The 15040-nt window shown below is 35.3% G+C and overlaps 1 protein-coding gene across 17 annotated transcripts in view; it reads left to right on the top strand.

Moving 5' to 3' along the window:
• Positions 1-15040, top strand: part of RIMS1 (regulating synaptic membrane exocytosis 1) — a 522383-nt gene that overhangs the window by 279771 nt on the left and 227572 nt on the right. For all 17 annotated transcript variants that reach the window (XM_030809350.1, XM_030809351.1, XM_030809340.1 and 14 more), the window contains exon 5: positions 12583-12923. In XM_030809350.1, the coding sequence (XP_030665210.1) occupies positions 12583-12923 (341 nt within the window). The remainder of the gene's footprint in view (positions 1-12582; positions 12924-15040) is intronic.

Below are 15040 nucleotides of genomic sequence, written 5' to 3'. Positions count from 1 at the left end.
ATTTTCATTATAAATTGGCTTTCAATTATTAATTCAACTTCTTTAATAGCTAAAGGACTATTCGGGTTTTCAGTATCTTTTCTGTGTCAGTTTTGGTAGTTCGAGTTTTTGAGAAATTTCTCTATTCATGTTACTGAATTTATTGACATACAGTTCATAATATTCATATTCACAATATTCATAATATTCTCTTATTTGTATTTTTAATAATTCTAGGCTCTGTAGTGCTGTCCTTTCTTTGAGTAATTATATTTTCTGTTATTTTTCTTGACCAGTGCTGTGGGACTTTATCAATTTTATTAATCCCTTTAATAAGCAAATTTCTTGGTCCATTGATTTTTTTCTAGGTTTTATTGTTTTTTTTACTTTATATTTCATTTATTTTCACTCTAATATTTATTATTTTCTTCTTTATGTGATTTTTGGCAATTTAAAATTTTGAAAGATCTGGAAATGGTATGGATAATTTATTGCAGGAGCAATAAAAAGAGGCAAGAACATCAACTAGGATACTGCTATTAGAGAAGATGGCCCAAATAAGGCAGTACAATGGGGATAGACATGAGGGAATAAATTTGAGTCATTATGCTCCAGAATCAGAATTAAGAAGATTTGATGAAAGATTGGGGAAAGGGTGTTAGCAGTGGCAAATCCTTATGGGTGTGCAGCAACCTCAATTCTTGCCTTCTTACATGAAAGAATTTGACTGAGGGGCAAAAGGCAGATGAAGAGACTAAGGCAAGTTTTATAGCAAGAGTGAAAGTTTATTTAAAAGCTTTGGAGCAGAAATGAAAGGAAATAAAGTATACTTGGAAGAGGACTAAGCAAGTGACTTGTGAGATCAAATTCACAGTTTGACGTTTGGACTGGGGTTTTATATTTTGGCATACTTCTAAGGTCTTGTGTCCCTTCTTTCCTGATTATTCGTTTGGGGTGGGCTGTCCGCATGTGCAGTGGCGTGCTAGCACTTGGGAGGGGAACATGCACAGTGTGTTCACTGGAATTATACGCAATGCTTACTTGAGTTGTTCTTCCTTTACCAGTCTAGCATTCCTAGAGGAAGGTCATATACCAGTTAAACTCTGTCATTTTGTCTCATGGTGCATATGCTTGAGCCCACTCACCCACCTCCTGAGATCTTACTGGGAAGCTGCTGATCACTAGTTTCAGGGTTTTTTTTTTTTTTTTCCTAGCGGGAGACTGCCTTTTCCTGGCGCTGGCTGAGATCAATTATTATTTTAGAGAGACAGTTAACAACTTTGCCTGACCATCACCTGATAGTCGCCTGACATTCCTGGTAGTGGCGGGGATCCCTCTCCTGCCCTTCTCATGTCTGTCTACTGTAACAAGGGTAGGCTAAGATCAATTTCTGATCAATATATTGGGTTACTCTGCAGATGGTGGTACTGTTAACTAAAACAAGAAGTGCTGGACAAGAAAGTTTTTGAGAAGCATGATCATTTCTGTTTTGTATATTTTAAGTTTGAGGCTCCTGTGTAACATTTAAGTGGCCATGAGTAAATAAGAAGATAAATGGATTTGGATATTTGTAAAGGTGTCTGAGCTAGAAATTATGATTTTAGAGTCAGCAGTTTATAGTGCAAGGTATTCTTTTTGGGTACAAAATAAAATTGAAATTCTATTTATATTTTTATCTTATTTTAATTTCTACTTCTGCACGTTTTACAATGCAAATACTGTGTTATTCTAATAGGCATGCATCATGCATTACACAAATATTTATTATATAAGCCTTCTCGAAAATATTTTTTCAGAGGGCTTGAGATCAAAATGTTTGGAAAACTTTACATCTTTCATGAAGCCTATTTAAGTAACACATGTAGAAGAGCAAGAATTGAGTCCTGTGTAACATCAACATTTAATAAAAGAGTAAAGAAGGAAGATTTTAGCCAGGAATATGAGAAGAGGTGATACAAATAGGAAAAAGACCAGAAAAGAAAATTGTCACTGAATTTTAGAAACCAAAAATGAGGGATGGTTAGGAATTCCAAATACTCAAAAGAACTTATTAAGATGAGAGTTAAAAAGTTGCACTAAGTAGAATTGGCACTATGGAAGGAATCACTAATGTCCTTGGAAGAAAAGTGTAATTGTAGGGATGAGTCAGATTTCAAAATGGTGGGAAGAAATGAGGTGTGAGCAAGTTGAGAGACTATGAGTTTAGGTTACTTTAACAAGTGGCTTGGTTTTAAGGAGGATAATGAAAAAAGTGACGAGAAAGAGGAGGTTCAAATTGTTATTACTGGAAGAAAAGTCTTGATTATTTTGTGTACTTTTGTGGTTATATGCCAAGAGGAAGGGAGTAGTAGAGAAGATGAGATTGAAGACTCAGGAAAATAAAGGAGTCAATGATAAGCGAGGTCCTCAATCAGCAGAAAGTATGAAATTCAGTGCATGAGTCTATGCATTTACTTTTGATGAGTGGAGGACCTGAGGTAAGACAGAGAAATAAGGATTGCTGCATATTCAGGTGCTATCATAACACAAAAATTCTCAGTTGGATCCAAAATACATTTCAGTTTTGTGCTGTCTATCAGAGGTAACACCTCCAACAAAGTAACACAAAAAGATAAAGGAATGAGAGAACACATTTTGTAAAGATGAGCTAAAAGAGAGCAAAAATTGCAGTAATAGAATTCAAGTCACAAATATTTCATAATTGATTCCCTATATTTTATTCTCAATCAACAACCAAAGGGATCCTATTAAAACCCAAGTTATATCTGGGCACGGTGGCACATGCCTGTAATTGCAGCACTTTCGGAGGCCAAGGTGGGCAGATTGCTTGAACTCAGGAGTTCAAGACCAGCCTGGGCAACATGGCGAAAGCCTGTCTTTACCAAAAAAAACACAAAAAAAACAAAAATTAGCTGAGCGTGGTGCCTGCCTGTGGTCCCAGCTACTTGGGAGGAAGAGGCGGGTGGATCACCTAAGCCAAGGAGGTTGAGGCTGCAGTGAGCTGTGATGGTGCCACTGCACTCCAGCCTAGGTGACAGAGTGAGTCCCTGTCTCAAAAACAAAAGATATATGAGATGACTTCTCTCCTCAGAATCTTCCAATGGCTCGTCATGACTCATCATAAAAGTCAAAGTCATTGCTATAGTCCACAAAGACCTACTGGGTCTGACTCATTACTTTACTGAACACATCTTATACGACCTGAACCATCACTTACTCGGCTCCACCTGTGCCTTGAAACCACCAGGTATAAGCTCCACAAAGTCCTTTTTATTTGCCATTTTTACAGCCTGAGATGCTTTCCTCCAGATACCTGCATAGTTTACTTTTACTCAAATATCACTTTCTCAATGAAGTTTTCTTTGACTAGCCAATTTTATATTGTACTCTACCACCACTTGCAGTGCCCAATGCCTTTTTCTTTTGCATTTATTCCTCAGTACTTATCACCATCTATAATACCACATATGTTTACCATTATGGGTTTTGTTTTTTTTTTTTGAGTCAGAGTCTTGCACTGTTGCCTAGGCTGGCATGCAAGGGTGCGATCTCTGCTCACTGCAACTTCCACCTCCCAGGTTCAAGCGATGCTCCTGCCTCAGCCTCCTGAGTAGCTGGGATTACAGGTGCCCACCACCACGCCTGGCTAATTTTTTGTATTTTTAGTAGAGATAGGGTTTCACTATGTTGGCCAGGCTGGTCTCAAACTCCTGACCTTGTGATCCACCCGCTTCAGCCTCCCAAAGTGCTGGGATGAGCCACCGCACCCAGCCTACCATTATGTTTTGTTTCTGTCTGTCTTTTTTCACTAGAACATAAACTCCGTGGGGAGAATTTTTGTCTATTTTTTTCAGTGCTGCATCCCTAGCACCTAAAACAATGCCTAACACATAACAGGCACCTAAAATATTTGTGGAAATCAAAAATATGTACTGAGTGTATCACTTTATATTGCAAAATAAAATAATATTTATTTACCTTTAGTTTGAAGACACATCAGCAATAAATATTGTATGATGCTAATAAAAATATTATTGAATGTTTACTATGTGTCAAACACAGTTTTGTATAACTCAATCCTAACATAGAGTCTATGAAATCATTATTATTATTTTCCCTATTTTATAAATGAGGATACTGAAGCACAGAGAGAAGATATAAGCTGTCCTAGGTGGGATAATGAGAACGTCAGCAAATAAGGATTCAGGCCCATGTATTCTACCTCCAAGGGCTGCTCCTTAACCATGATTCAGTATTCATTGCTGCCTCTTACCTGCCATTACCTACACAGAATCAAGGTAATAAAAATTTTAGTCATTTACAGAAACAAGAAAAGTGAGTGACAGATCATTAGATAGTGTGTAAACTCAACTTTAAAATGTAGAAACTTTAAGTAATGTCCTATAACATACATATATAATATATAATAAATATATATATATACCCCTCCATGGGAAAAAATAATTTTCTTACTGATATTGTATGAATCTGATACCCCCCCCGAACCTTTCTGATAATGATAAAATAACCATTATAATGCTGATAATGCTTACTTACTATATTTCAGGCACTATGCTAAGCAATTTAGATGTATTATCTCATTTAACCCTCAAAACAACTCAGTGAGATAGGAACTATTATTACCCCCTGTCTATAGATGATGACAATGAGTCTTTGGGAGGCTTTGCAAGTTGGCGTGAGTGAATTGCAAGTAAGCAGATTGACAGATGGACGTGAGATGAGAACCTAGGCAGTTTAACTCTAGAGATCACTCTTCTTTGTAGGTTGATAGTGAAATGAAGTATCCTTCAGTAAACATGTTGAGACGGTTATCTATGAAAAGAAATCAGTGTATAGTTCCCTAACTCTTGTTATACCTCAAAATAGATTCTGAGAGATCAAGAAAAACAATGTAAAATGTTCAACCATATACATAGTCAATGAAAATAAAAGTGAATATTTATAAAAGCACTTTCTGAGCTAAAGTACAACAGAAGGATTGCAAAGGAAGAGAATAATAGAATAGATGATATAAAATGAAAACCATCTTTATGATAACAGAAAAAAACCAATATGGCAAGCAACAAAATTAAAAAAAAACTATATCAAGGAGTTAATAAATCAATTAAAATGGTAAGAAATACTATGAATTTAATTGATAAATACACAAAAACCTGGTTAGTTTACATGCTAACAAACATGGAAAACATTTGAAACAAAGTGTTTACCTTAATGGTACAACTTAAATGAATAAAAAATGATAAAATCATCAATAAATGGTAAATGTTCCAAAAAATTATTTTTAATCATGTTATATGTTAAAAGATAAATGTATAACTATATGTAATACTACATATAACTATTTAACTGTGTATATGTGGATAAAAGATTAAATAGAAGGCTTATAATAAAGAGCAAAAGTCTTTTGACTATTCTTCCCCAACTTTGTCTGTTCATGAGAGACAAGGCACTATTAAGCATTTATATTTGAGCTAATAAACTCTTCACAGCTCATATAGTATTGCCATGACATATAAAAATAAAGGAAGATAGTAAAGCACAGAGATGTCATTTGGACACTCCTCTGTCCTTCCACCCAGAATCTCTATTTTGCTTCTTCTTTGGTTCACTTCTGCAGCTTAACACAGTTATTAACCATAGAGCCAAGCAGTGAATTTAGATTATGCTTCATATTCTATGGATCGGATACCATGACCACTGTCCTACTTGATGGGAAATGTTCTTAGCTTCAAATACAAATGGGTCCTCCCTTTAGCTAAATTCCTTTATCCTATGAAGTTTTTGTTTCATTTGTTTTGTGTTCAAAATCACACTATGCATTTGGTCAATTTGCCTTTTGTGTTGTTGCTATTGTCTTCTGGTTTATTTAATTTTTGCTCCCAGAATCCTCATTCTAGAGTCTCCATCCTCCTGCTCGAAATTTCTCTCTAGGGTTTCAAGGAGGGCTCTTCATCCTGGGAAGAGTAAGAGATAACACTTGCTCTTCTGTGAAAACCATTTGCTTCCTGGATTTCCTCTTTCTTGGTAGATTTTGTTTTGCTAACAGGGATATGTGAGTGGTAAATTTTCCAAGTTCTTCCAAATCCTGAAAATTTCTTAAACTGCTTTATATTTGATTGATGGTTTACCTGTATATAAAATTTCACGACCCATATCATTTTCCCAGACTATTGATAGTATTTCTCCCTTGTCTTCAAACATCCAGCATTGCTGATGGGAATTCTGATACCATTCTATTTCCTATTCCTTTCTCTAGGACCCAACATTTTCTTTCTGGAAACTTTTAGGATCTTTTCTTTAGCTTTGTTATATTGAAATTTCATAATAATTTTTATCTTGGTGGTTTCTTTTTCCATTCATTTTATTAATATGCAGTGACTTCTCCATTCTGGGAATTTGTCTTCTATTATTTTTGCAACTTATTCCCCTCCATATTTTGTTCTTTTTTTCTAGAACTTTTATCTCATGTTTTTTATTTCATGTGTTTTATCTCTCTAACGTTTTATCTCATGTGTTTTCTTATCTCTTGTTTTTTCATACATCCTTTCTTTTAAATTCTTCTTTTATTGAGACAATTTTACCATTAATTTTAAAAGCTCTTTTAAGGTTGACATCTGAACACTAATTAAAGATTATTTTAAGGTTTCTTTAAGATATTTCCTGGAATTATCTCTTACTCTTCCAACATTAATTGTTCTCTATGCCGATTTTAGCCTTTCTCTTTAATGTTATAGTTTTTATTTTAATAGTTTAGTTTTCCTTGATTAGTCATATATAGGGGAATAAACAAAAACGAGGCATGAGAATGGATGATTGGGGTGTGTGTTTGTGTGTGCATATGTGGGAGGTGCTTTTGAGTGACCAACTGGAGAACCAGCTGTTAGGATGGAGAAAACCTACCTGTTAGAATGAGAAAGGCTCTTTGCAGGTCAACAACACCTGTCTGTTTCAGATTTGTGGGAAAGTGGTCATTCTACATATGGAAAATAAACTTAAAAAAAAAAAAGACAAATAGTCATCTGTTTTAATTCTATTTCTCACTTCTCTCCTGCCATAGTATCTGCCATCTAACCTAGATCTTCTCGTGGGTTCTGCAGAGAAGATCATCTCTGTTCTTGGTTACGGCCCTCCTCCATCTGTGATTTGAGCTACAGCTTCCTCCATTTTGTTTCACTTACCACCCTTTTACATACATACACTTAGCAGAAATTCATTGTTATCTCCCTTCCTTGAGGTTCCTCTTCTGCTGTGGGGTTTATGGTTCTATTGTCTAAATGAATCTCACTGTATTATTTCAAATTTGAAACATTTGTAAGAGTATAGGGTTTGGGGGCATTATTAAGTCATTAGATTTTAAAGCACAGAACTGATATTGTCACTTTTGGGTTACAATTTAGCACCCCTTTTGGGAAGGTATTTTGCAAATTATACAGAGAGCCCCAAATGTTACCACACAGTGATTATATGAGAGGAGCTTTAAATATGTTCTAAAATTTTACCAAATAATTTGATTTTTTCTAATGTATCCTAAAAAAAAGACCATAAATATGAAAAAAAGTTTGATCAACACACTTTTCACTGCAGAGTTCTGTGTTAATGTGAAAGGTTATAAGCAGTTTAAGGGCTAGGTAAGTGATATTCCATCTCTATAAAATATTTTGTAGATATTAAAATGCTTTAGAAACGTTTAGAATCACGTAGAAATACTTGTGTTATAATATTAAATATATAAATAGGATATAGATTTACAGTGGAATCTCAGTTATTTTAAATTTGCATAGAAAATTGTATTAAAATGCTAATAGTAAGACAGTGGAATTGGAAGTGATTTACCCATTAAAAAGAAACATTCTATATCATATTTTTGTCTTTCATAAAACCACATATTTTATAAACTTCCAAAGGGAAATAAATTTATGAAATAGCAATAACAACAATAAAAGACTAAGAGAAACATACCCACATACACCCACCCATTCCCACCCACATACACATTCACACTACAAGAACCAAAGAGAGCTCATTCTCATTTATTCTGACATCTACTATTTTCTACCCTCTCATCTACTTTTGTCAACAAAGTTGAAATATTACCTTGATAATTTTGTCCCCAGTTTCTGCTAGGGTGAGTGCTTACTGAATAGAGAAAGGAAAATGAGCAACTGTAATTGACTATCTCATCTTCTTTTTCATGTTTTTCAAAATGGTACCATAATAATTTTTAAAAACATCCTATATTCATTGAAAATCAATCTTAAAATTTATCTGTAAAAATATCAAATGAAAATTGAATCACAATCTCATTTTTTAAACCTTCATGCTTATATTTATTCTTTATGTTATAATACTAAATACCTCAGATGGATTCTTATAAGGAAGACATTTGTGTTAATATAAGAATTCTGAGTTGGGTGCAGTGGCTCACACCTGTTATCCCAGCACTTTGGGAGGCTGAGGAGGGTGGATCACCTGCGGTCAGGAGTTTGAGACCAGCCTGCCCAACATGGTGAAACACCGTCTCTACTAAAAATACAAAAATTAGCTGGGTGTGGTGGCGGGCGCCTGTAATCTCAGCTACTTAGGAGGCTGGGGCAGGAGAATCGCTTGAACCCAGGAGGCGGAGGTTGCAGTGAGCTGAGATCACGACACTGCACTCCAGCCTGGGCAACAGGAGCAAAACTCCATCCCAAAAAAAAAAAAAAAATTATTCTGGGCCTCATCATGAATCACCTTAGTAATATCATCAAGAATAAATCAAGGGCACATTTCTTTTGTTCTGTGTGTCCGGCTCTGTAAATATTTTAATATTTCTTCCACTCGAATACCTTTTTAGTTTTTCTGCCAAACTTGTGGTTTTATTTATGGAATTTTCTGTATACGTATAGTAGAACATGTTGCAATTTTTATTTCTCTGGGTAAAAAATTCCTATGAGTTTTATGAAATAGTTTATTGTACTTCTTAAGAATTAAGAGGAAAAGACAATTAAAAATGCAGTTACAGCAAAAGGTCAGAATACAATTTTCAATCCTGCATATTTTCTGATATGTGGCATGGTGTTTCAAAAGTCATGTAACTTCACGATAGTATTTGAATTGAGTTTGTGTGTGATTGTTTAACATCTGTAAATTGTTAAGATAAGTTATTGCACGGGCCTACTTTAGTTTAGATTAGTTTGGAACACATCCCAGGGTATTTAATCAGGGTATAATCCTGCATAGTGCACTTTCTAAAAGGTGTGTTTGTGTGCTTTAAATAAATAGCATTTTTTTGTAGGCAAAGTTACGTCTTATCCTCTTTTTTAAAAAAATCTGTTAAAAATGACTCCCTACCGCACTCTTGTATTATCTATAGCTTTAGGCAAATATAATACTTAATACTGACTTCACAAAATGTACTATAGAGGTCTGCAATGTTTGCTATTAACTGTGTTGAAATGTATGACAATATTCTATTATAATCTTATATATTTTTCTTTATAACTCATGAGCAATTTATTTTTTATTTGTAAAATTTGTGGTATGATTAATTTGTAGAACTGAAAATACAGACTGGGAGGTGACATTTTGATAAAAATAAATATTTTAACATTCTCATGGTTAATTTTACTTTCAGTTGGGAGGATGGATTGACTACACTTACAGTTAATTTAAAAATACAAATTTAAAAATGTGGTGGTGTACAAGGAAATAAGACATAGGAAAAGTTTGGAATTATATAATATTTTACTAAATGTTAAAAACAGAAAAAAATTAACGAAGCATCACAGACTTAAATGAATACACTATTTTAAGAATAGAATTTAGAATGCCTATGCTGTTTTGACATAGTCACTAATTGTAACTTTTTGAATAAATTGGAAATGAAATTAAATTGTAAAATTCAACTTATTTAATAATAATAAATTGTGTCTCTTTTAATTGATCTGGTAGCAGTTCTGCACATACTCAAAATTTGGAACAGGCCCAAATCTGGCAGTTGGTTCTCATTGACCCATTTTTTTGTAACATTTAAAAATATGAAGCAATCAAAATAAGATTGTGATAAAGATTTCTAGAGAATATTCAAATGTAAAATGAAGAGTATCCTTTACCCTTCTATCAGTATTATTGTGCTCCTTTCTGCTTCTTTATTTAGCTTTATTCAATTTTAGAAACTTTGTAATTGTAAATTTGTGTTTTCTGTTTTTTTAAAAACTGCATATTTATCCTAAGTATACCTTGATATTTCTGTAGAAAAGAACTTACTTTATTTTATTTTATTTCTTTTTGTTTTGAGACGGAGTCTCGCTCTATCGTCCAGGCTGGAGAACAGTGGCGGCATCTCAGCTCACTGCAACCTCTGCCTTCCAGGTTCAAGTGATTCTTCTGCCTCAGCCTCCCAAGTAGCTGGGATTACAGGCATGCACCACCATGCCTGGCTAATTTTTGTATTTTTAGTAGAGACGAGATTTCACCATGTTGGCCTGGCTGGTCTCGAACTCCTGACCTCAGGTGATCTGCTCCCCTCAGCCTCCCAAAGTGCTGGGATTACAGGCGTCAGCCACCACACCTGGCTGAAAAGAACCTACTTTAAATGATGAGTAATAAGTTGCTTATTATTAGTCTGAGAAATACAAATTTAATGTCTTCTTATTTGATGTAAAATAGTCAAAATTTCATACCAATCTTTTTGAATTACATAATTTCAAACTTTCTTATTGTGGTCTGTCAGCTAAAGAGACAAAAAACAAACAAAACAAAACCTTCCCGCTACACACATGTCCCCTGTCCCCACTCAGGGTCTGAGCAGAAGAGACTCAGTGTCACTGACTGTTCATGAAGGTCCTGGCCCTGGAGTATTGCACCTTTTAATGTTACCCTTAATATGTCCATGTTCAAACAATCAGGACTTCTGAGGGACCTACTCAGTAATAGATTTTGTAAAATATACCCTTATTTGGCTAGCACTTAAATTGAAGTTACTTCCCATAAAATCCTTATTTTGATATAGGTTTATGCAATGAATTGTTCATCTTGTTTGACATCTTAGTAGATGAGAATTCCATAATATTGGTTATAATACTTTGTGTAGACGTTATACCTAACTGCTTTTTTGAACCCAGTACACTTCATTTTATGACTGGGAAAGTCTAAATAAATCAATTAACCTTCATGAATTTTAAATTTTTTATAGCAAGTATTTCTCTTCAGTCTTAATTTTTCCTATATTATAATTCATTTGAGTTTTCTTGCCTGGAAAGCAGTTCTTAACTCATCTGCAGTATTTTCCTTTTAAAAAAATGTATTACTTTTTTCCTGTCTTTTTCTTATCCTTATTTTAGCTTTATCTTATTCTATGGCTATAGTTACAGTTTTTCCCCATTTATCTGAATATTTTCAGAGTTTTCTTCATTTGACCTACTAAACAATGCTTCTTTTACTATTTTCTATTGCTTATCAATTAATGTATCTACGATTTATTCATCCTGATACAATATTTTTGAGTACTTGTTGATTGAGTCAGTATTTGTGAAAAGGAAGCCTAGAGTTTGGTAATTAGCTTTTCTGTGGAGGTAGTTTCTGAAGTAGAAACAAACACAAAACACCTGAAGTGCCTTTGGAGCCATGTAACTGAGGCAGCAATGTAAAGTCACAGCACAAAGAAACAGAGGTACTGAGGATATTTGAAAAGATGGCTCATGGACCTGTTAGCACCTATCTTTGCCCTGTGACAGCTAGTCATTGCTGCTATTAGTATTTTTTATTATGATAATCGTCCTCATTATTACATTCATTTTAAAGGTCATCAAATGGAGAACAGTTGTATAGGGTTATTTTAAGTGGTGCTACATCTTGTAATTTATCAGTGGATATGTTGCTAAATGATGGTTCCCCAATAGCTCTCCTCGGGGAACATTACATTGGAGTGATCACATATGAATAAACTCAGAGTCATATTTATTGCTTTAGTAAATATGTGCATGGAAAATTATATTTTATAGCATAAATAAGCTTAAGGTTAGTTTATTACTAAGAAACTAGAGAAAATATACAGATTGACCTTTTTTGTGTGCTTACTTTGTATGTTTGTTTCTTCTATATGAATATTTTTAATATTGCCTTTAATTGTGGATGATTTTTGAAAAGACAGACTTTTTAAAAATACTTGCAAGTACTGAGGTTTATGTATTTACATATTGATTCTGTAGTTCCTGGTAACATTTTTCTTTTTTTTTTTTTCCTGGTAACATTTTTCTAATCAGTTAACTACCTTGCTTAGAACATTTTTGCTAACACTCCAGAGTCAATTATAAAAAATATGACAGATACATGGTAAAAGGAAACTCAGAATCATCAAATTAGAAATGCTGAGAAAAAAACCTCTACTCTGGCTTCTGAGAGGCTCTCTAGTCTCAGACAAGTCCCTGTCTAGGCATTCATATATTTGACTGTGACTTGTGGGAGGACCATTTTCACAAGAAATTTGCAAGGATAAATATGAAAATGAATACTGTTCTTTTTTTCTTAAATATATTTTAAGATACTGAAAAGTTATTTCCAAGAGGGCATAAAAATTTATATTGTTCTTTCTTCTTCAAATAGGTTATGTGGGTATGCAATTTATGTCGAAAGCAACAAGAAATCTTAACCAAATCTGGAGCATGGTTCTTTGGAAGTGGCCCTCAGCAGACAAGTCAGGATGGAACCCTGAGTGATACAGCTACAGGTGCTGGCTCTGAGGTACCAAGAGAAAAGAAAGCACGACTCCAAGAGCGATCGCGGTCTCAGACACCCCTGAGCACAGCAGCTGCCTCCTCCCAGGACGCTGCTCCTCCCAGCGCACCGCCAGACAGGAGCAAAGGGGCTGAGCCCTTGCAGCAAGCCTTGGGGCCTGAACAGAAGCAGGCTTCATCCAGGTCTAGAAGTGAACCTCCTAGAGAGAGGTAATAGTTCTTTCACCCTGTAAGCAAAAGGCAAGATTTTGCTAGGAGAGCAAAGCCGTTTTCAAGAATTTAACTCCTCAAGTAGTACTTCTCAGGCCCCACATGGAAAAACAACAGGCCCTGAGGGGCGTTGTCTATCTCTAGAATGTATTCCTTAGGAGACATTCATTGAAAGCGTTTCTTTAATATCACGCACAGATGTAAACATGAACTAAGTCACCCAGCTGAGCTACCAACTTCCAATGATGAACTCAGAAAAGCTCTTAGATCATGTTTCACCTATAAACCTAGCCCTTTAATTAAAAGTGTGCTCTGAGAGGATGTGATGGGGGAATCTGACCTATCAGAAAGTATGTGGACACATCAGAGAAGCCTTCTTTAAGGATATTTCTTTTATGCTGAGCTCTAAAGAGTGACTTTGGAATTAACCAGGAGAAGGGTAGGATGGGTGCTCCAGGTATCTGCATAGACACATGGCCTGAAGGAACAAGCCCAACGTGAGGGCCTCCTAAAGGACAGCTGCTGGCCACAGTGCAAGTAGCAGAGGGAATGTGGGGGAGAAAAGGCTGGTGAGGTAGTGAAGGGACAGGTTACATTTTATAGCTTTTATTGTAGGCGAAAGGGAAGCCACTGAATATTTAAACAGGGACGAATATGATCAGATTATTTACTTTGATTCATTCATTCAAAAATGTATTCATGGGCAAACATGAAGCTATGCACTGGGAAAAATTGTTGACAAAGAAGACAGAGCCCTTATCTTCATGAGGCTCATGATTTTGGGGCCAGGACTTTTGTTAGCGCCTAGACTGGGCTTATTTTTGTATGTGTAACCATTACTTGGAGAAAGGAGGCTTCAAGGAAAGCTTTTGAACCCCTTTTCAAGCAAAGCCCATACAGTAAAAGATCAAGGACTTCAAAGTTAAATAGGTCTGGATTCTAGTCCTGGCTCTGCCACAATAGGCAGTAAAAACTCACTTGCAGGGTTGTGGCAGGTATTAAAAGAGAACATGTGTTCCCAAGCTGGCACATGGTAGGCTTTCAGTGAATGTAGCTATTATTCAAGCCAGTAGTCATTGTGTATTTACTACAGATAAACACTGTGCCAGGAACCAGAGGGTATAAAGATGATTAGAACATACATGGTCCCTTTTCTGACAAATCCTAGGGAAGAGACCACACACTATCCTAGGGAAGACAGACACCTAGGCAATTAACCAGGATGCTAATTGGATCAAAGCTAGGCAGTATGTATAGTATTTTGAGAGCCCTAGGATAGAGGAAGTGACTTCTGAATTAAGCTTTATAAGATACTCAGGAGTTGTAGGGGAGCTACACAGTGTATAAGAGGGCAGTACGAGAGAAGGAGTGTAACTAAGCTATTTGGAGAAAGGATAGAAAGGACACCAGAGGTATCTCAGGGAAGGTAGAATTAATAGCATTTGGTGACAAGTTGTTGTGGGAGAAGAAAAGACAAAAATACTGAAGCTGCAGTTTGGAACTGGTTGGAAGATGATATCTTTAAATAAGATAGAGAATTTGGAGCTGTAAAGTTTCTAAAGAGAAAAGAGTTCTGTTTTTGACATATAGTGAAAAACTACAAAAATTTCAAGAACGAGGGCTGAATAGATACTTTTTGTTCTGACTTTTTAGTTAAAATTTGAAGAAGATTGATAGGGACAAATACCTTTACTAATGATATGAATTCATAGGAAAGCAATGAGGAATTGGGAGGTACAGGAGCGGGAAGAGAGGTGGCCGGTGTAAAGAGCTGGGCAACTTCAGGGAGAAGCAAGATTGAAAGAGACACTCTGTTTATTTGTTTTAAATTACTGAAGAATTCTTGACCATATTTTGTACTGTCAAGGAGTTAGAAAATTAAAGGGCAGAGATGAGAAAAAAGTATAATTAGTAGAGCAAAGAATCAGAGACACTGGAGAACTCCTTCCATTTGCATGACACTCTACCCTTTCATAAAACATCTTCACAGATGGTGTCTCTAAACCTCACAGGAACCCTGCGAGGTAAGTATTTTTCAGCATTTCAAGAAAAGTAAATTGATTCAATGTAAACTTCTAACAAGAGCAACTATGCTTCAATGAGCTGCTAAATGTACA

Source organism: Nomascus leucogenys, chromosome 3 (genome assembly GCF_006542625.1).
Source record: "Nomascus leucogenys isolate Asia chromosome 3, Asia_NLE_v1, whole genome shotgun sequence".
Taxonomy (NCBI): Eukaryota; Metazoa; Chordata; class Mammalia; order Primates; family Hylobatidae; genus Nomascus; species Nomascus leucogenys.
Note: the sequence above shows the minus strand (reverse complement) of the source record. Positions and strands in the feature narration are given on the sequence as shown.